This window comes from Taeniopygia guttata, chromosome 5 (genome assembly GCF_048771995.1).
Source record: "Taeniopygia guttata chromosome 5, bTaeGut7.mat, whole genome shotgun sequence".
Lineage (NCBI taxonomy): Eukaryota > Metazoa > Chordata > Aves > Passeriformes > Estrildidae > Taeniopygia > Taeniopygia guttata.
The window spans coordinates 18,843,837-18,865,420 of record NC_133030.1 but is presented as its reverse complement, the minus strand read 5'-3'; the positions used below and the strand labels follow the sequence as shown (position 1 = coordinate 18,865,420).

Genomic DNA, 21,584 nt, shown 5'->3' with positions numbered 1-21,584 from the left:
TCAGCACACAGACACGCAGCACAACGCCGGCCTGACATATGCTCCGCTCCCCGCTTAAAGGCGCAACCGCGATTTTCTCGCCTGCCCAAAGCCCCCCGCAGTGAGCGGCCGCGGCGGGAGATGGATCGCTGCACCACGCCGGCTTTGGCCCCGCGCAGTTAATACGGGCACGGGAACGTGGTAGGAGGAAGCTCATGCCCACACCTCATTTTAGCACCTGCCAGGGCGGTGTGCGATCAAACCCCCACAACGAAGCGGGGATGCAGCGCTGCACTCCATCCCGGCTCCCTGCTGCTCCTCGTACCGTGAAGGCACTCCGCGGCTGCACCCCCTCCCCACAGCAGATCCTGGCAGGACCAACGTGTATCCCCTGGGTGATGTGTAACTCTGAACCCCAGCACCAGGAAGGGCAATGCCACGATCTCAGTTTCCCTCGCCACAAAAGATTAAATAACTTCTCCGGGGCTCTACGGTGCAAAGCAGAGCTGGGGACAAGACAACAGGTCCCTAATGACGAGCTCATCTTGTCCCTTAATGTCTCCACTGAGAGCATCACCCAGGAGGATGCTCTTCCTGGAGTGGTCCCAAACAGCTGACAATGAATGGGTCCCAACAGCTGGCAGGAAAAGGGGCTGCTGGCACTGGGCTGCTCGCACCTGTGTGTGGCCATGTCAGATGGAGTTATCTGCCCCGTCCCAGCAAAGCAGGATCACAGTTTGGAGGATATGTACCCTCTGCCAAAGCCTTCTCACGTGCAAAACTCCAGCAAGAGGGGACATGTAGGAATAGCCTTTCCTGGTCTCACTGGGGGTCTATCCATCTCTAGGGGCTTCTGAAGCAGGTGGGGAGTGATGTATTTTCTTCTTTGCATTTGTTCTGGGGGAGAAAATTACTCGTCCCCCGCTTCCCACCCGCAGAACTCCTTAATACATCTCCACACAGCTCCTTACGAGTTTATTGCTCTGAGCCCAGGCCTCCAGAAAATCATTCAGGATTATAGTAAGCGGGGGAGAGAAGGGGGGGCATGTATTGTGCCTTTGAAAATCTGAAGCTTTATGGGCTGAAAAACCCCAGGCTGAGCCATATGTGAGTGACTTCAGTGTTTTTCCTTTGAATGACATCACATGAGATGAGGTCATTGGCATTAACTAAGTGCTGTCTCCTCCCCCCCACCCCGAGCGGAGCCAGCCTCCTAACGAGCCTTGTTGTTGTAACAAATACGGTTTGATTATTATCAGATGTGGGTCAGAGGTTGGATAAAATTCAAAGCGCGCTCCAACTAGGCTGGAAGAGAGAAGCAGCCTTCCCCCACAAGCCATGCTCGGGAAGTGACCACCACAGCACGTCCCCAGGGGGGATCTGTGGTCCCCTACATTTGCCACCACTGTCACTACAAGAGAGGGCGCATGGTGCTGGTAGCCAGTGCCAACGCCTGCCAGGCATGGAGGTCTCTCTGTGTCCCACTGCCACTGCACCAGCAGTGCTCCACCCATGTTGGTGGACAATCCAGCTGTGACCTGCTTCAGTGGATGTGGCTGGGGGTCTGCTGTGGGGGACCTAGTCACTCTACTGGGGTCACTGGGTCATGCAGGGGCAGTGGGCAAGGGGGATGCTGCAGGAAGCATGCAGTGAATTAGGTGATGCAATACTCAACCTCCCCCTGACCCAGAGACGCACGAAACAAAATTTGCCTTTTCTCATTGCCCCTTTGGTTGTCCATCTCCCTCAGGTTTCCAACAGCCCAGCGCACAAGTTACTTTGGTAATGCCAGTGTCCTTCACGATGTGTTTGGACTGAGATTTCAGTTCAGAGCTCCTGGGATGCCCAGGTGGGAAGCTGGGCATGACACCACCAAGTAGATCTCAGTGCAGGAGGCTTACCAGCATCCCACACCCCTCTGATCCTCAGCAAAAGACAAGCGTGCACAGATAGCCAGCAGCCCCCTTCCTCCACCAGTGTGAAGTCCAGCCACATGGAGATGCCACCTGTAGCCTCCATTCCCCAGGCAGCATCCTCCTCTCTGCTCTCTCCCCATTTTCTGCACCCTTTTGCCAAAACCAGTATAGGGGTTGGCACCTGGGGCAGGGGGCAGCTGGCAAGCAGAGATAAAAGGCAACCTCCATAGTGCAGAAATACATTCCATGTATCAGCTGCTGCTCCTTGTCCCGTTTTCCCAGGTGCTCCTCCTGGCCAGGACATCACCCACCCTGCCCCCAGCCCCTATTTATCAGAGAAGAGGTGCATCACCCAGGGAGAGATGCCCACCCGCGTCAGCCTCACTTCACATTGCCACAGCACTCACTGGAAAAACATCTGCTGCAATGGGTTGGAGAGACTCATGTAATCCTCTTGCAAGAGCAGGGAGCAGGATGAGTCCCTGTCCAGCACCTACATACCCTGTCAGGACAGTGCCTATAGCCTGGCACAAGCCCAGCTGGGCAGGGCCAGCAGTTCCTCTCTCCACCCAGCACTGGGACCTGGTAATAATTGCCAGTGACGACCTTTTGCAAGCACGCAGCACAGGCCCAGCGAAAAGGGGGAGGTGGATGAGGGGAGGTAGATTTCTCAAAAGGAAGGAAACTAACTGGGCAGTGGCCCCTGCCCGTCAGGATCTCTCACTGGGGAAGTTGCCTTCCTCCCCTTGACCTTCCAGAAATGAGAAATGAAATTACACAGCAGTTTTCTAAGGCAGAGCAACCATAGGGCTGCTCCTCCCTACTCCTCTTCTCCTCTGCCCACTCTGCCTTTGACCCCTTTGCTTGCCTTTTCTGGGTCCAATGGTTAAAAAACACGGCCAGAGGGGGAGGGGAAGCTCCTCAGGGTAATTATAGAATCGGGAAAACAAGTTGTCTGACGACAGCGTTGCTAAACAGGGAGGTTTAGAGCATAGGTCTGGAATACAATCAGCCTTGCACATACATGACCTGGCTTAACCCCTCCCAGGGATGCAGTCACTGGTCCCGCGGGGTCGAAAGCCTCCCAGGCATCTCCTGGTTGTGCTTCAGGGTGAGAAGGGGGCACCTTACTCCGCCTCCATGCCTTGGACTGAGGAGATTGGGAGCACTCCCCTGGCTGGGTGTCTGAAGTTGGATGCCAGCACCCACTGAAGAGGGGCTAGAGGGCAAGAAAACACAGTCCTGCCCTGGCTAAAGTGGTCCCAGATGGCTTTGCTGTAGGAAAGGAAGCAACTCCTCCAGGGATGTTTTGCATGAGAGGAATGGAAGTTCAGAGAGTTACCTAAACCTCCAAGATTGTAAAAATCACAAACCCTGGTATTCCCATTTGATTAAAAAAAAAATGCCTTTCCCTCTAGGCTGGTATCAGTGTACTACCTCCAGTCCTCTGGACACTCATAAGAAAAACACCACTACAGGTAATCCTCATGCACCTCATCACCTACAGCCTGAAGAAAAGCTGGATGTAAGCCCCTGCACAGCCCTTCTTACCCTTCTTCCATTCCTGACCATCATGTGGGCAATTTTAGATGAAGAACAACCAGAATCGTTATTCACATTATTTACAAAGCTGGTTCTTCAAAACTCCCAAGTCTGGGAAAAGCAAGAAATTGAGAGTCCTGTGGGAGCTCTTTTTCCTGTCTCATCCCACTCCCATACCCTCCTTATTCATACCCACACTCCTGCCATCTGCTTCTTTGGGTTCATCACAATATGCTATGGGATGGAGATGGCCACAGGTGGACAGAGGTGCTTGCAGGAGGTTCAGAGACAGTAATCAGAGTTAAAGGAAAATGTTGTAGGTGCATCTGGTGGATTCATGCCAGTAAGTCCCCAAGTGTTCTTAGACATTACACACTGAGGGTACCTGAAATAGTCCCAATGTTTGACCTCCAAGGGCACCTTCAGGCCCTTGTACTGAGTAGAGGCTCTGCTGGAGTCAGGGGACAATCTGCACATGCTATGTCTCCATCAGACACACTGACAGCCCAAATTCAACAGGTGAAATCATGATGCTGTGCAGAGAGGGTGATGAGGAACGTGACCATCAAATTGCCAGCTGCACTCAGGTCCTGCCTCCCCACTCCCATCAGACAGCTTTTGACTGATAAACCCTTAGATTTGCTAGTGTGGTTAGAGCATTGTGCTAGTGACATCCATGGGTTTGAGGGTTTGATTCCTGTATGGATCCTCCACTTAAGAGTTGGACTTGATACTTGTGCATCCCTTCCAATTCAGAATATTTTGTGATTCTGTCACCAAAATGTGGGTATTTGGGGTATTTTCTTTCTTAAATTTTAGGGGTTTTTTGTTGTGTTTTTTTTTTTTTTTTCCTTACATTGAGTTTATAAAGATACCTCAATCCTGGTTCTAGATCCTGCTAAGCTTTTATCTTCTGCATATGCCATGACAACCTTTGGACACACATGCTGCCACTCCAGCTTCTGAGACTCGGACTGAAGGCAAGCCCCTCTGCTCTGCCCTGCCTCTGCCCTGCTTTCATTCCTGCCTAGCTTGGCTTTTTTCATTCATCTTCTCTTTTCCTCCAGAACAGCTTCAGCCCAGTATGTTTCAAGAGGAGCAGGCAGCAAGGGAATGTGTGGCTGGCATGTGGCTTCTCACCAACACGACACGAGAAAGCATTACCGAATTTTCAGCCAAGGGTGAACAAAACCATGTTCAGTCTCCCTGTTGTTTAACCTCTTTTTAGGAATGTCTCTATACAGGAAAAAAAAAAAAAAAGTGTTTTTTCTTTCCACCTTTCATTCCGATTTTTTTTTTTTTTAATTAAAATCATGTATCTCTGAGTCCTTGTGTCTAAAATAATTCCAGTCAGTGCTTCAGTGCTTCAGTGCTAAACCCACTCATGCCTGGGCAGCCCAAGTCAGCTCCTGCAATGGAAATCCCCTTTCCTTTTTTGCTACTTCTTTTTGCCTGCGGCACCTGTCTTTGGTAGATTCCCCCAAAAAATCCCCAAAATCTCAGCCCCCACCCAGATCACTGCAGCCATGCAGTTCCAAGTCTCTGCAGCCGTGCTGGATGGCCATGGCACCGCCGGGCTGGAGAGGACCTGGGTCACGGCCAGCCCGCTCACTGAGGAGGATGGTGAGTGAAGGGCTGGGAGGGATTTGTCGCTGATGATATTGTAACATTCTTTCCGAATCCTGGGAGTAAACACACGCTCCAAATTTAGAAAGAACAGGACTGGAAAATTTAAACATTCCTTGAAGAATTGGTACAAAAGCGGGGGGGAGGGGGGCGCTGAAGATGATCTCACACGCGCTCCCGAGCCAGATGAAAAGCTCATGACTGGAGTTCAGAACGCAATTGAGGGGCCTGTTTCAGGTCGGAGCACGATATCACAGCGGTGAAGCTCCCCCAGCACATGGAACTCCAGCTAAAAGAGCCTCTGCTGTGCAAGGGGGGTCCCAGCCCCACAGCCCTGGCTGTGGGACCACCACTGCTGGCCACGCTGCCATCCTGGCTTTATCTCCAGCTGGCACACAGCTTCAAACGTGGGAATGAGGAGCCCAGTGCTCAGCCTAGGGACAGGATGGGTGACTGAGCGTCATCTGGACCAGCACCCCAAGCCCTCAGCTGTCGCTTTTAGCCACTGAAGAGAAGGAGAAGAAAATCTCCCCACTGCCTGCTGCAGCTGGACAAATGGAGGGGAGCTGGGGAAGCTCAGCACCCACCAGCTCAGCACCACACACAGCTCTGGACAGGCTCCCATACCAGAGCTGGCACACAGGAGCTGTCAGGGAGCAATGGAGCCAGACTGCTGATGCTGCTGCTGCTGCTTCATGAGCAGATAATGGCCCTTAATAAAAACCAAGTGGGTGATTGCAAAGGGGAAGAATAAGGGAGGAAAAAATATTGCAAAATTAAAAAAAAAAAAAAAAAGAAAAAAAAACGAAAAAAAAAAAAGCAGAAAAAAAAGCAAAAAAGCAAGGGTTTGTGCTGAAGTAAACAAAGGTTAAAGAACAGTCAGGCTCCTGCAGGAATAGCAGAGCTGGGCTGGGAGGGAGGGGGCATTACGTAATGCAGGAAAAATGTTGGCTCCATTCAGTTTTCCACCACTTCATGTGATGTCAGGAAAACCATGTAAATCAACAGTCTTTCTGCTCCCACGGATGGAGGGCAGCAAGCAGCACTATTTATACTTACACAATTAAAAAAAAAAAAAAAAAAAAAAAAAAAAGGAAGAAAATAAAAAAGGAGAGAAGATGATGATTTCCAAGACTCAGATTCTTCCCTGCCAGCCACTGGAATCTCTGCTTCTGGGTTGTTAACCCTTGAGGAGTCCCTGGCACCAGTCCTGCCACCCCCAGCTCCCCTGTCCTCACCCATCAGCCTCCATCAGCTGCTTCAAGGGTCAGAAGGTTGGTGGCCTGGAGGTGAGCAGGAACAGCCAAGCCTGGTGTTTGCATGAGATGGGGACACAGAGGCACAGATCCCAGCATCTGCTGGGGCTGAGAGAGCTGGGCAGCACAGAGGGGCTGTGCAGGGCTGCAACACTGAACTGGGGACCCTCAGGACAGCTTCCCTGAGGTAATGGCATCCGTAAGGGACAGGCTGAATTTTTCCCAGTTTTGGGATTGCTAATCCACTGGGGTCAAAAAGCATCTCCAAGGAGAACTCCGGCACGTCTTCTGAGACACCAAATGGGTTGGAGCTTGAGGCAGGAGTGGACAGACTGAGGGGTTAAACCCCACAAGTGCAAGGGTTCAGAATCAGGCCCACTCACTCATCCTGCCCCAGGCCCCCCAAGCACCCCAGAGCTGTCTCTACACCAGCCCACTGCTGCCCACAGCGCAGGCAGGAGGGAGCTGTGCCTGTCAGCAAGCATGCCCAGCCTCCCCTGGATGCTCTGCACGGCCATTCCAATAATGATTTCCATGTGAAACACGCCGCCATGACCCAGTGTTCTACATTTCAGCTCCAGTTTTTTCCCCCTGCTGGTGGCTCTTGTTCCACATAAGGTTGAAGCCCTGCTGTGCTTTTAATTTGGGAGGCTTGAGCTTTTCTTGGTGCCTAGCCACACTCCTGCTTGGGGCTCCTGCAGCCCAGGAGGATGGAGATGGCTGTCCTGATGATGGAGTGTGCCCAAGTAGGAGACAGGAGGTGTGCTGGCAGGGGCTTGGTGGTGGTGTGCTGATGGCTGAGGGGGTGGCACGCTGTGCTGCTGGTGCATGCTGTGCATGCAGCTCGGGGGCACTGGCACTACGAGGCTCCCCCAGGCCTCCATTTGCCTTAAGGCAGAAAAAGGCTCTGGAGTTTTCAGAGCCACCTCATGCAGCCCTGTTCAGCTCCAGGAGGAGAGATCCCCTCTTCCTAAATCAGTGGGAGAGAGCAGGGGTTTGCAGCCAGCACACAGCACTGCTCCTCACCCAGCCCTGGGAAAGTGGCAGCAGGTTACAGGGTGCCAGGGTCACACCACCAAGGCTATTTCCTGACCCATCCCCATGACTAAGCAAGTTCCTTCCCAGATGCAAGCGAATCTACCGTTTCCTTCTTCTGCACCATATGCCAAGCTGTGCCCTAGTTTATGCCACAGCGACCTTGGAACCGCAGGCACAGCAACTGAGACAGGCCAGGGACCGCCATAGCCAGCTCAGGGAGGCATCCTCCAGCACAGGCCTCAGCAGAGCTCCTGCAACCCAGGCCACAATAATTAGTTTTAACATGATTTCATGTAATCTCTGCTTGGTTTTGTTGGTAGAACCCGGAGCCGTGGGGTTTAATCCCACTGTTTCTCTGCTCTGTTCTCCCCGTCACAATGCAGGTGCTCTAATTCAACAGCACTTACCCCTGCCTTGCATGGGCAGGGCTCCCTGAATGTCACTTACCCCTGCCTTGCATGGGCAGGGCTCCCTGAATGTCACTTACCCCTGCTACCTTCCCCCCACAATGACCCTTCCCCAGGGTCTGTCACTCTGCGGGTGTGGCAGTTCCCTCCATCCCCGTGGTGTCCCAGGGCACAGAAGTTGGTACCCTCTGCCTCAGCCCCAAAACAGCATCCAATTGCCACAGGATGAGGACAGGCTTGAGGGACAGAGGTGGTTCCCATCTCTGCTTTTGGCACTGCTTAGGAGCATGGCTGAGCTCTGCGGGACTGCGGGGCCGCACGGGGCAGTGCCTGCCCACCCATCCATGGGCAGAAAGCTCAAAGGTAGGCAGATCCCTGGTTGTCCCAGCCAAGGGGAACCAAAGGCATCTTCAGCTCTCCCTCAGGCAGTTCCCTGCCTCTCTCTTCTCCTCTGCTGGGTCGGAGCTTTTCATTCATCAGTCACCTGCCTCATTGCAGAAGAGCTGTAATTAGGGCAGCATGTGCCTCCTCCTGCCTGCACATTTGTGCCCGGAGAGCATCATCTCCAGCAGACCCTGACTCACGCAGTGATGACCCTCTGCCCCTGCCATCCTTCTCCTTTCCAGTACACCCATGGATTTCTTCTCCTGCCCTCCCTTTAACAACAGCAAAAGGGAGCAGAGTGCCTGAACCAGGTCTGGTACTTGGCACATTGACCAGGGATGAAGCAATACAGGGATGGGAGAACAAAGGGCAGCTTTTGGATGGCTGGATCCATGCCACCACACCTCCTCTGTACCCTCCTCTTTCATTCACCCTGGCTGCTGGGTGCAGCGGCGAGGAGATGGACAGTGCAAGAACAAAGGCACGGGGAAGATCCAGTGATGCCAGCGTGGGCTGAGGCTCCTCAGCCTGCATGCAGGGCTGCCTTCCTCCACCACAGCCACTGGTGGCCAGGGAAGTGGGTGCACATGGACACAGATGACCACAGCTCCGTCACTCCAGGCTAAGGGCACGAGTGCCCTTGGAGTGATAACCCAGGGCTCCTACCTGTGAGGATGGAGACGCTGTGGAAGCAGCTGTCCAACTTGCCCAGGAGGATGGAGAGGAAGCTGTCAGCAGCCAAGCCGGTGACGTCCCGTGTGCTCTGGTCATAGACCACCACGTCCTGGTGATCCTCCGCCTCCACCTGCAGCGGCAGCGGCAAAAAACGGGCATCAGAGAAATGGGCTGAGCACTGAGGATTCCACAGCACCATGGAAAGCAAAGCTGAATTTAGTGGTCACATAAGTAGGAAATTCCAGCTCCACACCATTCCCACAAGCTAGTTTTGACCACGAAATGGAGTGTCCAGCCAGGCTGGGACTGTGCTCCACGGCTACCAGTGAATGTGTCAGTAGAGGTGCCCACTGGTGCACTCTCACCAACTACGAGCGCTTTTGAGCATACCACCTAAAAGAGGGTCACTCCTCCCCATCGCCCACCTCAGCTTGCTGTTACTTAACTTCTTCCATTACTTCCTCCTCAGCCGACTTTTGCCCTCGGATACTCCTCCTCAGCCTGGCTGGTGTCACAGGAACAAGAACACAGGGATTCGGGAGTGGTTCTGCAGGCAGGGGTGCTCCCAGCACAGCCCTTGTGCTGTGGCTGGAGTCAGTGGGGGCTGGACCAACAGCTCTTCATGGCTCAGCCTGGGGACACCATGCCTAAGCACAGTAACACCTCTATAGGCACTACACCAAACCTGCAGATCACCCCTAAGGGCTGAAGGAAAGGGAAAATCTCTTCTTTTGCTTAGTGGATGTTCCGGGTGATGCTTTTTCTTCCTTTTGTAATGTGTGCTGGGGCCTGCACACTGCAAGGATAAACTGAGGAGGTGAGATGGTGGGATGACCTGCAGGCAGGAGTTCTGCCATGCCTGGTGATGACTGGATTGCAATGAGAGCACTCAAGGCACAGCCAATCACTCCCAGACCTACCCGAAAGTCCATGCACCAAAAGGATATAAAAATCCTCACAGAGGCATAGCTTAGCTCCTCTGCTGAAGAGCTGGGTGTATGGCACACACCTGCCCTGAGAGCACCTGCCCTTCCAGCCGGAGGGGTAAGGCACATCCATCACATCATGGGAGGAGGGGGAGGCAGCAGCAAGCAGGGAAGGAGGGAATGTGTTCAAGCTGCTCTCTTCTCAGCAGCGAGTGGTAGATCTGCCCATTGGCCACCCCGTGCCAAGCCCTCTCCAAAACATCTTTAGGAGACCCCTTGAGCAAGGTACCACTCATGGACACCCGCCTCATTTTGCTGTCTCACTGCCAAGCCCTATCTCACCACAGAGCAGATTCGCTCAGGGTTGCTGTCATTATTAATGCTGCTTTCACACCCTGCTGCAGGTGCTTCCCTGCTCAGCAACGTGAGCACCATCCAAATAAAACTGCAGGGAGCACTGATTTAGCTGAGCTCATCACATCTCCGCGCCGCAGCGGAAGGACAGCCCCGCACCGACAGAGATCCCCGCTGGGGCACCACGCACAGCTGGGCACGAGGAGGGGGGCTCAAAGGACCCACCTGTCCCCAGCCTGGCTCCAGCGACTGGAAGGCAAAACTGGCCCCATGGCTCAGCAGGATGACAGAAGTCATGAAAGGGCAGGATAAGAAGGAAGAGAAAAGGACATGAGAATTCTAAAATAAGACACTGAAAAATGACTGAAGCCACCTGAGATAAGCCAGATGAGGATCTACTCCAGCATCTTTTCCTCAGCCAATCCTGATGCAGGACTTTTGTGGGAGGTCGTCCAAGCACAGCTGGAGGGAAACACGGTGGCTGACAAGCTGATTCAGAAGCGGGAACCTACCAGTCCTCTGCAGCTGCCTAGCCCTTCAAGGCTCCCTAGCACATCCCAAAGACCCATTTCTCACCCTGAAGCCCCATGCCAGCAAGAACATCTTTCCCCCAAAGTACAGTGAGGTGGCAACCACTCTGTGGTGGGGCAGGGGCTCATCCTAGCTGCACAGTCCAGGCTGAGGAGGCTGCAGGAGAGATACCAGCTCTGGCTGAGCAGTGTTATCCCACAATAGGATTTAGTGTTCCCTCCACACGGGAAGGCTTTGTTTGGGCCATTACTTCAGGGTTGCTGAGCGACAGCAAAGATGTGCAACACGGTTTACATCTTATTAAAGTTATAAGGTTTCACTCAATGTAAATGCCAATCGAGTGCTGGCCTTGCATGACCTGGCTGCAGAAAGTAAATACCTGGCTTGCTGGGGTGAGGATACCTGCAGGAAGGTCCTGAGGAGCCCTCATGGAGCATACAAGGATGCACTGGCATTCTGGCTCCTCACCACAAAGGGAATTAAGACACAGACATTTAACAAAGCACATGGGTCTCCCATTAATCTTGTGCCCTCCTGAAATGCCCCTTCTCTGGCTTTAAACATAGGGAGGCTAAAAGCTAACTGGGGCAGAGGAGGAGGGTAAAGCTGAAGAGACACCCCATACTAGATTCCTGCTTCTGCCAGGTGCTGGCATAGGACAGGGACATAACTGACAACAGAGGTATCCTTCTGAGAAGCCACACTTTCATGTGGATTGCTGTCACTCCAAGACTCCTGAAGTAACCCCAGGCATCACTCTCCAAACAGGGTCCCCATATCCATCCAGCAAGCTACAGGAGGGCCAAGATGAAGCAAGTCTTTTGGCTCCAGATAGATGTTGGGTGGGGCTTGCAAACCCATTCATGCCTTTGAAAAGCTGCTGGCCCACTCCAGTGCTGGAGTTGCCCCAGAGCAGCTCCCCAGGAACAAACCTCCTCCCTGCTAAAATCCTGGCTGGAGGGGTATGGGGTATGACCAGCCAGGAGCCAGGATCACCTAGCCAACAGCGCCAACCAAACCCAGCTGAGAGCATCGATTCATTGCCTTTGTGCCAAGCCCTGTGCCTCCCACCATTGTCCCCATCTCTGGCTGGAGGTAACTCCCACATGGACATCAGTCCCCAGCACTGCATGGTTAACACAGCTCAGGTCCCAGCTCTGTCTCTCCCCAGCTGCCAAGCAGTGATAATGATGCTCTACAGGTGATCCAGGCTAAGATAAGAGTGAGCTATTATTATTATCCCAATTACTACTGACATCTCAGTCACGTATTGTTTCAAAACACAGTGAATCACCCCACTGAAATAACAGGGCTTCCATTGACATAAAGAGCAGCCAGGCACACGGCTCAAAAATAAGCCCCGGCTTTCCCTCAAGCCAAAAAGCTGCTTGCAGAGCCAAGCTCCTAATGCAAAGAAATAAATATTCCCATCACCTGAAGAGACCCTTGTCTTGCCTCAAAGCACGGCTGTAGTTGCTCTGGAGATTGCTCCATTTCAGGAAGTGAGAAGTGGTTGAGAGGTGGACTTTCCAGGGAGATCTTGAAGAAGTAAAATTTTCAACATTTCCCTAAAGAAATGCTAGTGAATAACCCAAGTAGGAATTTCCCATAACCTCGGGTCTCCAAACTGCACCGAGGAGCTGAATCATTCCAGTTGTTATCGGAATTTATTGTTGTGAGAGTTTACTATTGCCAGCACTGGGAGAAGGGTTCACAACCAACCAGAAGCAGTTATGTTGGTACCATTTCTGCGTGGAGGGAAATGACTGCAAGAGGAATTGCTGCTGCAGCTTTTCCCAGATTAGGCACCATGGGAAGATAGTCCATACCAGGGCTTGGGCAGCAGTGGCTACAGCAGCTGCCACAATCATTGAAAAAAAGAAAGGGATTTTAAATGTCTCCGTTTCTTCTTTCCTCCCAAACGGTCCTTTCCTCTCCTTGCTCCAAAAAAAGCCAGGAGCTGCTGTTATTTCACAGCATCACTCCAAACTGCAGCCCACAGAAGCATTGCTAACGGTACCCTTCCTGAACTGCAATACGGAAAAGGAGAGAGTAAGCACTGGGAAAAGCCAAATTAGACAAATTCTCCCACCCGCCGCTGCCAGCACGCAGGCAGGAGGAGCGGCGTTGGCGGCCAGGTGGGGTTTGCCCGAATGCTTTGCGCTGTACCAGGAGGCGAACCCCGCGCTGAGAAGGGCTGGGGTGGGATGGAGGCTCGGAGCCGTGGGACGAGGCTCGGGCTCGGGGCTGCCCTTGGGCTGCCCGGGCAGCCCCCGTCGCTGCCATCCGCCTTTGTCTCGGCAGCCCCGGCCGGCCGGGAGCAGGAAACAGGAGGAGGGCGGGAGGCCCGTCAGGAGGAATAATGGGGCCGGACAATCGCGCTACTGATGTCACCCTTCCTGCCATCTGCTCCCCACGCCAGCCGTGCCCCCCGCCCCCCAGCACCGGGGAGCCGGGGGCACGGCAGGGCTGCGGGAGGCAGAGGAGGCAGGGAAACGACACAGGGTGTCAGGGGTCTCCATCAGCTTTCTGAGGATCTGTGCGCCTCTGCTGAGGCAGCAGCTCATACTGATTTCTCAGGGTCCCAAAATACAGGCTGGCTGAAATGGGAGGTGGGGAGAAGGAAAAAGGGCGAGAAGAGAGTTCATCACCCCAAAACGCAAACACACAAGTGCATGCACAGAAAGGCTTGGACAGCCCAAGCCACAGGCACCATCCCTGCTTTATGCCAGATGAGAATACAGCAATGATGCCCTCCCAGTCCCCTGATTCTAGCTTCCCAGGACAAGTGGCTTAACCTCTCAAGGGTGTGCTGACGCTTAATTAATTCCTGAGCTGCATGTGTTGGGAGAGCCAGCAAGCGGTGGGCACGGCAGGGGCTGTGCAGAGCAGCAGCAGAAGCGGGGACATGCAGCCTCCTGCCCATGGATGTGCCAGGAGGGATTTCAGCCGTAACCAAAAGAAAAGCAAAAAGGAATTAAAGGCGACGGCAACGCCTCTCTCCTCTTCCCCTAGCATCCCTGGTTACAGTCACATCCCCAGCCAGTACGTGGACCGCTATGCAATGATCCAGGAGCCGAGAGAAAACGATCCTTCTACGCCCCTTCTATGGGGACAGAGCAGGGAATGCCAGGAAGGACCAGCCGGCCCCTTTGGGAGCGCACTGCTCCACTGCAGCTGGCGAGCTGCAGGTTTGCAGGCGGATGGCATCAGCTGATGTTAACTCTTCCACGCTTCCCCCTTCCCTAGCACCCTCCTCTTCTTCCTCCCCCTTGCGCATCGCTCGTTCTGCTGCTGCTGCCGCTCCACGTGACAGCGGCCACTGCAGAGGTGACCCTCGCCGGGAGGAGGGCGGCCGCTCCGCTCTCCTCGGAGCTGGCGAAAAACTGATTATTCTGCTTTATTCTCCGGGGGATTTAAGAGCAGCTAAAGCCGTTCAGGAATCAGTCTCTGCAATCCCCTCCAAATCGCCCAGCCCAGAGCATCCCCGAAGCAGATTGGCGAGAGGCCGGCCCCCCCGCGCCGCCAGTCCCCTTGATCCCGCGGGGTGATGTCACCGCCAGCCAATGCGGACAGCGGTGGCTTCAAGGGGTGGCGGGGCGGGGGGGACACACCACGCAGATGGCTCCAGCTGGGCCCAGCATTTGATTAATCGCCTGAATTACCCTCGCTTTGCCATAAAATTACAAGGCGGGAGTGGGGGGAACGGTGGGAGCGAACTGGCAGGGCTGTGATGGCAAGTCACCCTTTGGATGGTGAAGCATCCTCGGGCTCGTCCCGTGGCCACTGCGGCACCCACCGAGGCAGCCCTCCGGCAGCATCTCGGCACCCACCGGGGCATCCCTCCGGCAGCATCTCGGCACCCACCGGAGCATCCCTCCGGCAGCCTCCGCGGAGGGCACGACCTGGCCCGCGGCTCTGCCGGGACACCCGGCGGTGCTCCGGCCGGAGCTCCAGCCCAGCTCCGTGGCTCAGAGCCACCTCTATTATTTAACCAGGAGCGATAGAGAGAAGCCTGGGAGAGATAATATGCCATGACACCGGATAAGAGCTTCTGGCGTCACAGGGGAGGAGGATTACATGTCCCTGAATGGAGTCAGAGATGACAGAGGGGAGGGGAAGAGTTTTTAGCAGGGGATTAAGTTTACAGCTCCAGGAAGGCTTTGGGGGGTTGTTTGCTGTCATAAGACAAGTCCTAAAGCTGATATACCTGTTAGACTTGCTTGGGGAGGGCTTCTGAAGCAGGGAGCCACGTCAGTGGGGTGGGGGCAATGAACAGGTTCCCGAGGACAGCCCTGAGGCCAAATGAGCTCACACTTTAGTTCTCCAAAGGGTGTCAAAGAGATGCTGGCAGATATCTAGGGTCAAGGGATGGAGGGGAAGGATCCCTTAGGCCAGTCTGCATCCCACAAGGGTCAGATCCCTTACCTTCATCTTGGAGGCAGGCTGGATGAGCTCCGTGATGGAGACCTTGTCCTGTTGGAGCCTTCTCTTGACAAGCTTGGAGCAGCAGATGTTGACGGAGCTGAGGACGTGCCAGGAGTTGTACTCCACGAAGGAGCGGCTGTCGATGACCAGGGTGCCCTCCGCTCCGTTCCTCAGGAGGCTGGCCAGCTTTTTGGGGTCCATCACCTTGCGTGGGAGCCTGTCCCCAGCCATAACGGGCCAGTCCCCTCTATGGCAAGTGGGGAGCAAGGGGTGGAAGGGCAGGGCAGGGACGCCAGCACCCGTCTCCCCAAGGGGAATGAGCGAGGGGTGAGGGGTGAGCAGGGCAGCACCCGTCCTATTCTCCTCACGCTGCTAATGCCCAGAATGCCAACTCATTGTGCTGAACCTGGAAAGAGAAGAAAGGAGATGACAACCCATCAGCTAGGCAGGACGATACCTGGTGGATGTCTTCAGAAGAACCTAAGGGTGCACCAAGCCACACTTTCGAGGTTTGTTCTCCCAGCCTGCTGGCATGTGTGTCTCCAGAGCGGCCCAAGCCAGAAGTTTTCTCTATGTATTTAATAGCCCTCAGCAGAACTCTCTTCCATAAATTTGTCTGATTGCTCTTTGAAGTCATGTCAGCTTTTGATTTAACAGGCACAGTGGCCAGTGGCAGGGAGCAGAATGGCTTGCTAATTACACTGAAGAAGTCCTTCCCCTGGTTTGCTCCAAATCTGCTAACTGATGGCTCCTCCGGGTGACCCTTACTATTTGCACCAGAAAACACCACATGTGCCTGTTCCCTAATCGTCTCCACAGTTCTTACCACATTTAGACCTAATTTAAGGAGCTTTTCAGGACAAAGCATCCACAGAGCTGCCAGTTACACAGACAGACACCTTTTGCCACTCTGGCCAGCCCTGATGTGCTGTGTTTGAGAGCCAGGCACACCAGGGCCCTGCACAGGGCAAGATGTCACCTCCTTTCCCTGTTTGTAGTCCAACAGCTCCTCATACTCAATTTGTTTTTTCTGACCTCTGCCAAGACCAGATGGTTTCACAGAAGCAGCTCAGCTCAGCTCTAAGGTTCTGCTGCTGCATGGTAAAAGCTACTTCAGGGCCCATTACACATACCACCAAATCAGGTTTGCTCACTCAAACCACTTCACACTGGATTTCACCTGCTTGTTTATTAGAGCCTGCTCATGGGTATCTTGCCTCCTGGCAAGTCAAGAGAAGACAAGAAATCAAGTTGGCCTTTACTTCTGTCTTCAAGAAAGAGGCCAGGCCTCAAGGCAGAGGTGCTGGAAAGGTGTACTTGGACAGAGATGGCCCCAGAGAGCTCTCTGCTTTTCAGCACCTAACTTGTACAGAATTATTAACAGGCTTCACATACAGTATACCCAGTATACAAATACCCTGTGTTTCCATCTCAGGAGATGAGGGGGGCCAAGCCTGGTGCTCTCTGAGGTGAAGAACAAGATTCCTCCATGTCCAGCCCACGAGGTAAGCAGGCAAGCTAGGGAGCATTCAGCTCAGGGTGTCCTCTTAAGTTTTAATGGAACACGTCAGTGCAAGGATGTTTTAATGGCATTAGGTTTTAATGCCACTGCAGTCATTCAGAAAATAAGCCTGGGCTACTACCCGGCTCCTCTTGTTCTTGCCAGACGGTGTTTTAGAGAGAACCCACAAGCTGCTTCATGGAAGCTTTAATGCATCTGAATTAGGAGGACTATGAATAACGTGCCTGAAAAGGCCAGCCTAAGGATTTTCATTGACCTCTGCAGGATCAGGACTTGGTCCACAGACCAGAGGAGGCTTACGAGTCACTCTGATCCGAGCAAGCCAGCAGTTCCCATAAGCTCTTACACCTGCAGGCACCTACTGCAATGGTAGCTCAAGATACACAAAAGATGCTTGAGTCAGACATGCTACTGGGTGACATGACAGGGACCTCAGTTACCAGTCACCAAACCCAGAGGACACTGACAGCTTGTAGGAAAAGAATGGAAAGCCACAGAATGTGAGGATGGGGTTTCCAGCCTTTGCTCTGGCTTGTGACTCCAGCACTAGCAGCCCAAATTTCCCTGGGCTACCAGACCTGCCTCCCAAAGCAGGAGTAGGTATCCCAGGCTTCAGCTCAGGATCCAAGCTCCCAATTGCAGGCCACATTAGGATGTGCAGCACTTTTCTGCCCTTGTATCACACCCCTGCTGCCTCTGCCAACATGTTCATACAAATTACAGGAGGGAAAAAATCCCCTAGAAGCTGAGACAGTGACAGCCCCTCCTGGCACAAAGCATTTTGGCAGCCCCGTGGCACTCTGGCATGGCTGTGCCCGGCCCCACGGAGCGCTCCGCGGCTCCTCGCCACAATTCCAATTAGAGCAGCCACCTCGGCGGGCACCGCGGTCCCCCCCAGCTCTCCTCAGGGGGGCTTAAAAATTGAAACAGTTCTAATTAGGGGGTCTGAGGGGGAGCGAGGCTGGCTCCTGCTGGGATATGACACACCTCATTACGTTGCTACCGCCTTGCCAGAAGCCCCCCTGCTGTCCCTTGGCTATAGAGCCAGGGCACTCAGAAAGGATGCAAATTAGCCAGCTTTTCCCCTTAGTCTTCCTTTCACACCCCACTCCCCAAATCACTTTCTGCCTCCGTTACCCATCAGGACACCAGGCTGTGAATGTTTTTTGGCTCTTCCAATTACATCAAAGAAAGAAAAAGGGAGTAGAAAGAGTTGACAGGCAAAAAAACCTAGAATAATACAGTGGCAGAGGGATGAGTGAAGGGGGAGGAAGGAGTGATCCAACATTGCAGAACTCCGGATATAACATGGTATCCAATCTCCAGATAGTGAGCAAGGGGTAAACTTTTTTGTCAAATAGAGTGGTCTAGAAAAGATAACAGATCCTGATGAACATACTCTTAAGAGAAACCAAGGCACAAGAGGCCTTCACAAAGTTTGGCAGGTGACTGGAAGCTTGGGTGGAAGAGATTGGAGAAGAAAAATGAGGTTTCCCAACTCATCTAATAACCCCTCTCCTGCAGAACAACCAGATAAACCTCTGCAGACACATGTGACACATCAAACAGGTCCCACTCCCATCTCCACCCAAAAGATGTGGGGGAAGGCAGGGCAAGGTTAGTCTGTTCTGCCCCTCTTTCCTTTACAGGGGATGGAGTTGGCCAGCTCAGTGTGGTCATGGGGAGCTGTAACCTTGGCATTAGAACCAAGACCCGAGGACTTCTCTGTAAAGGTTCAGCCAGGTCAAAGGCAGACAAGCAACATCTCTGATAGCACCTCCACAGCACCTTGCAGGCTGTGTATGAGATGGTCTCTGAGAAGAACCAGCTGTAATGTCCTCAACTCTGGGAAGACCAGAGAAGGAGGGATGATGTCTTTCTGCTTCTGCTCAGATGGGTCAGAAGGAAAACTGAGGGAAGAGGCTTAGCCATGGAGCTCTACTAAAGTAAGAGATCTTCTCACCCTGGTGAGAGGAGACCAGGGGAAAAGGTTAACCTGGAACTTAAATTAGGGTTTCAGAAACATAGCTGTGTTCCTCTCTTATCAGTTTATTAAAGCCATCTTAATCTTCTTGAGTGTTCCTGAAGAACATTATCATAATCCTTTAATCCCACCTCTCTCTGGAGTGCCTGTAATGAGGAGATGGGCACATGGCTTAGCTGAATGGGGACAGACAGCAGGAGAGGCCACACTTCAGCCCAGGGATGGGCAGGGATTAGCAGAGGGCTGGGCCAACTCAGTGGGACTCTGTCCCTGGTGTCACTCCACAATACCTGTGTAGGTGAGGGGAGCTGGCCACACAAGTCACAAGTATGGCAGAGATGCACACAGCATGCAAGTGGTCAGCCTGGCTGTGACCTTCTTCTGGACAGGCCAGGCAAGAGAGCAAGAAAACCCAGGACACACCCCAGCCTGAGTCTGTCCATGTGGCATGAAAGACCACAGGAACTCATCCCTGTGCTGGGGGGATCACCCAGAGGAGACCACTTCCCTCAACTGCTCATCTTGCACAAGGCTCCCAGCTGAGAGATGTGCCATGGGAAGGGCACAGATCTGGTTTATCTTTTACTGGAGACATCAGCTGGAAGGGCAGCAGGTCTCTATAGCAACCCCAAACCTCACTAACCAGCATGTCCACTCCTTGCACCAAGCTCATGTTGTGTCCTGGAGAGCTCTACCCTCCACAGGCAGCCCCACCGAGGAGATGCTCCCCCCACTGCCCCAGGCAAGCCAGCCTTGCTGCAGGAACACATTTCCATCGTGCCTTTGAGGCTGGAGCTACAGCACACTCCATGTGATGCTCATCCCAGGAGCACACTCTTCTGGTGGTGACTCCACCGTGAGTTTACCAAGGGATAAGGGCACCACAGGCAAACATTTGTTTATTTGTCCCCAGTAATCTGAAAGCAGCCACTCCTGAAGAACTGCCATCTCCACCAGGGACTCAGTGGCACCAGGGACTAAATGATTTGGCTTTTCTCCTTGTGGCCCTGGGGGTTGGGGGAAATATCTGTGCCTTGTGAGCCGTGCACTGAGATGCTGCCTGGCCAGGGCTCCATTGTCCATCCAGGTCAGCCCTGCAACCAGCCTCAGGCTCACTGCTGGGATGCTGGCAGGATCCCACCCGGACCCCAGCTCTCCAGACACTTCCTAAGACATAAACCACAGCAGTTTTTCCAAGCCCCACACCCTTTTTCCATCCTCATCCCCTCATTTCTTTCAAGCGCTTCAGCACTTAGCAAGCTCCCCTCGGCTGGCTCATGCTGTTTGAGGGATTCCTAAATCACAGGACCATTACTAATTATTATTATTATTTTGCAGCAGCAATCAGGGACGCGGGGCTCATTAACAAGTTAGCACCTCTGGTTTCCCTGGAAACCCGCAGCTGCCAGGCAACGGCAGCGCTCCGGCCCGAGGCGATGCTGCTGCAGCGCCTTCAGCTCATTCCCAGAAAGATGCTCGGGTCCTGCTCGGCTTGATGAACCCAGCCTCGCCAGTGGGATGAGGTTAGGAAACGCCAGGATGCGTCCCCTGCTCTACCCCATCCGCTGGGAACCTCAGCCCTTCTTCCCGATCCTGTTCTGCCACTCACAGCATCACGAACTGCGCAGTGGCTCCTCCCTCCCGGCGAGCCATGCAGGCTTTCTCCAAGGGCGAGGAATTTGGAGCATAATGATTCCCCAGAGTAACAGTGGGACAAAGCTGTCAGGTGCCTGCAGCAGCCGTTTTAGAGGTGATGTAACTGATGACGATTTCTCAGCAGTTACTCAAGGTCCCTTTAAGAGGCAGCACAAAAGATTTCTCTGCTTGACGGTGAAAAACTGGAGTGATTTTTTTTCCTTTGCTCCTTAAAAGGAGGCTGGGAAACACCACTAACCACATCCACTAATTCAGACACAAAATCTGTTTGTCCACCTTTCCCTAGTGAATCTCAAGGATGGGGAGGAACGACATCTCCCCAAACCCCAGCAGTATGAAGATGTAGGGAAGATGGCAATGGCTTTCCTGGTGTCAGCTAAGCCAAGCTGAGATCCACTGCTCTTTCCTAACCCCTGCCACCCACATAGCAGACAGAGGACTCCCCCACAGCCTCATCCACACTGATCTTACAACCCCATCTTGGATCTCTGCACAGCCCAGGGACGTTCCTCCCGGGACAAGAGCTCCTGCGCACGCCTCCCCATGCAGGGAGCACTTCAGAAAGGAGGGAAAGGGCAGCATTCTCTTTTTCCCACAGCACATCACCCGGAGGCAGCCACTGCACTTTTGCCAGGGTTTCAAGCTTGCTGATCTCATGATTTAATTTTTTTCTCCTCCTTTCTACACCACAGTCTCCTTTCAATTCCTGTAGGCTGGAAGCAGCATGCCAGAGAGCCCTGCAAGGAGCTGCACGCAACTAAACAACTCCCACTCGCCTCCCTGCATCTCCCATTGCCCTCTCCACCTGCACCTTGCGGCCCAGAAGGTGTTTTCCACCAGAGGACGTGGCTGAAGGGCCAGGGTGTCCTTCAGCAAAGTGCCAGATGGTGCATTCACACGTGGCGTGGAGCCACACGGCAGTGCTGGTGTGGGCGTGCTCAGCCTTGGGTACATGGCTGGTGGCATGGGACAACTCAGGGACGAAAGGAAAAAGGACAGGCTGTATCCAGCTGCCAGAGAGTCTTTCCCATGCACCCTCACCCCACAAGGCAGATCAGCTCTCCTGGCTGCAGTTAAGCCAAGCAAAGGGTCCTTGATACTCTCTCACCACCTGATGGTGTGCCAGCAGCTTTGGATGGGTTAGGACTGCAAATGCAATTGCCTGCCAGCCTGTTTCCACCAAAAAAGTGCAGTTAAGGATTTATAGACTGGCCACTCCCAGAAAAATTTCTGACTTCAGAAATGGTAGTCAATCTGGAGATCCGGTCAGGAAAAGCAACAGGGACAGCAGGGAAAGGAATTTGGCTGGACTCTAGATGAAAAGGGCAGTATCTCCTCCTCTTAGACTTGTGCTTTTAAC

The 21,584-nt window shown here is 53.4% G+C and overlaps 1 protein-coding gene across 5 annotated transcripts in view; it reads right to left on the bottom strand.

Moving 5' to 3' along the window:
• The window catches only part of DUSP8 (dual specificity phosphatase 8), a 46,139-nt gene that overhangs the window by 16,605 nt on the left and 7,950 nt on the right, over positions 1 to 21,584 (bottom strand). For 4 of the 5 annotated variants that reach the window (XM_030273992.4, XM_072929766.1, XM_030273991.4 and 1 more), the window contains exons 2-3: positions 15,063 to 15,468; positions 8,815 to 8,953 (exon numbers count right to left, since the gene is read on the bottom strand). In XM_030273992.4, coding sequence (XP_030129852.4) covers positions 8,815 to 8,953; positions 15,063 to 15,293 — 370 coding nt within the window. In that variant the 5' untranslated portion in view covers positions 15,294 to 15,468. Of the gene's footprint in view, positions 6,328 to 8,814; positions 8,954 to 15,062; positions 15,469 to 21,584 lie in introns of those variants that run through there. The other variant, XM_072929767.1, reaches the window with a different exon arrangement.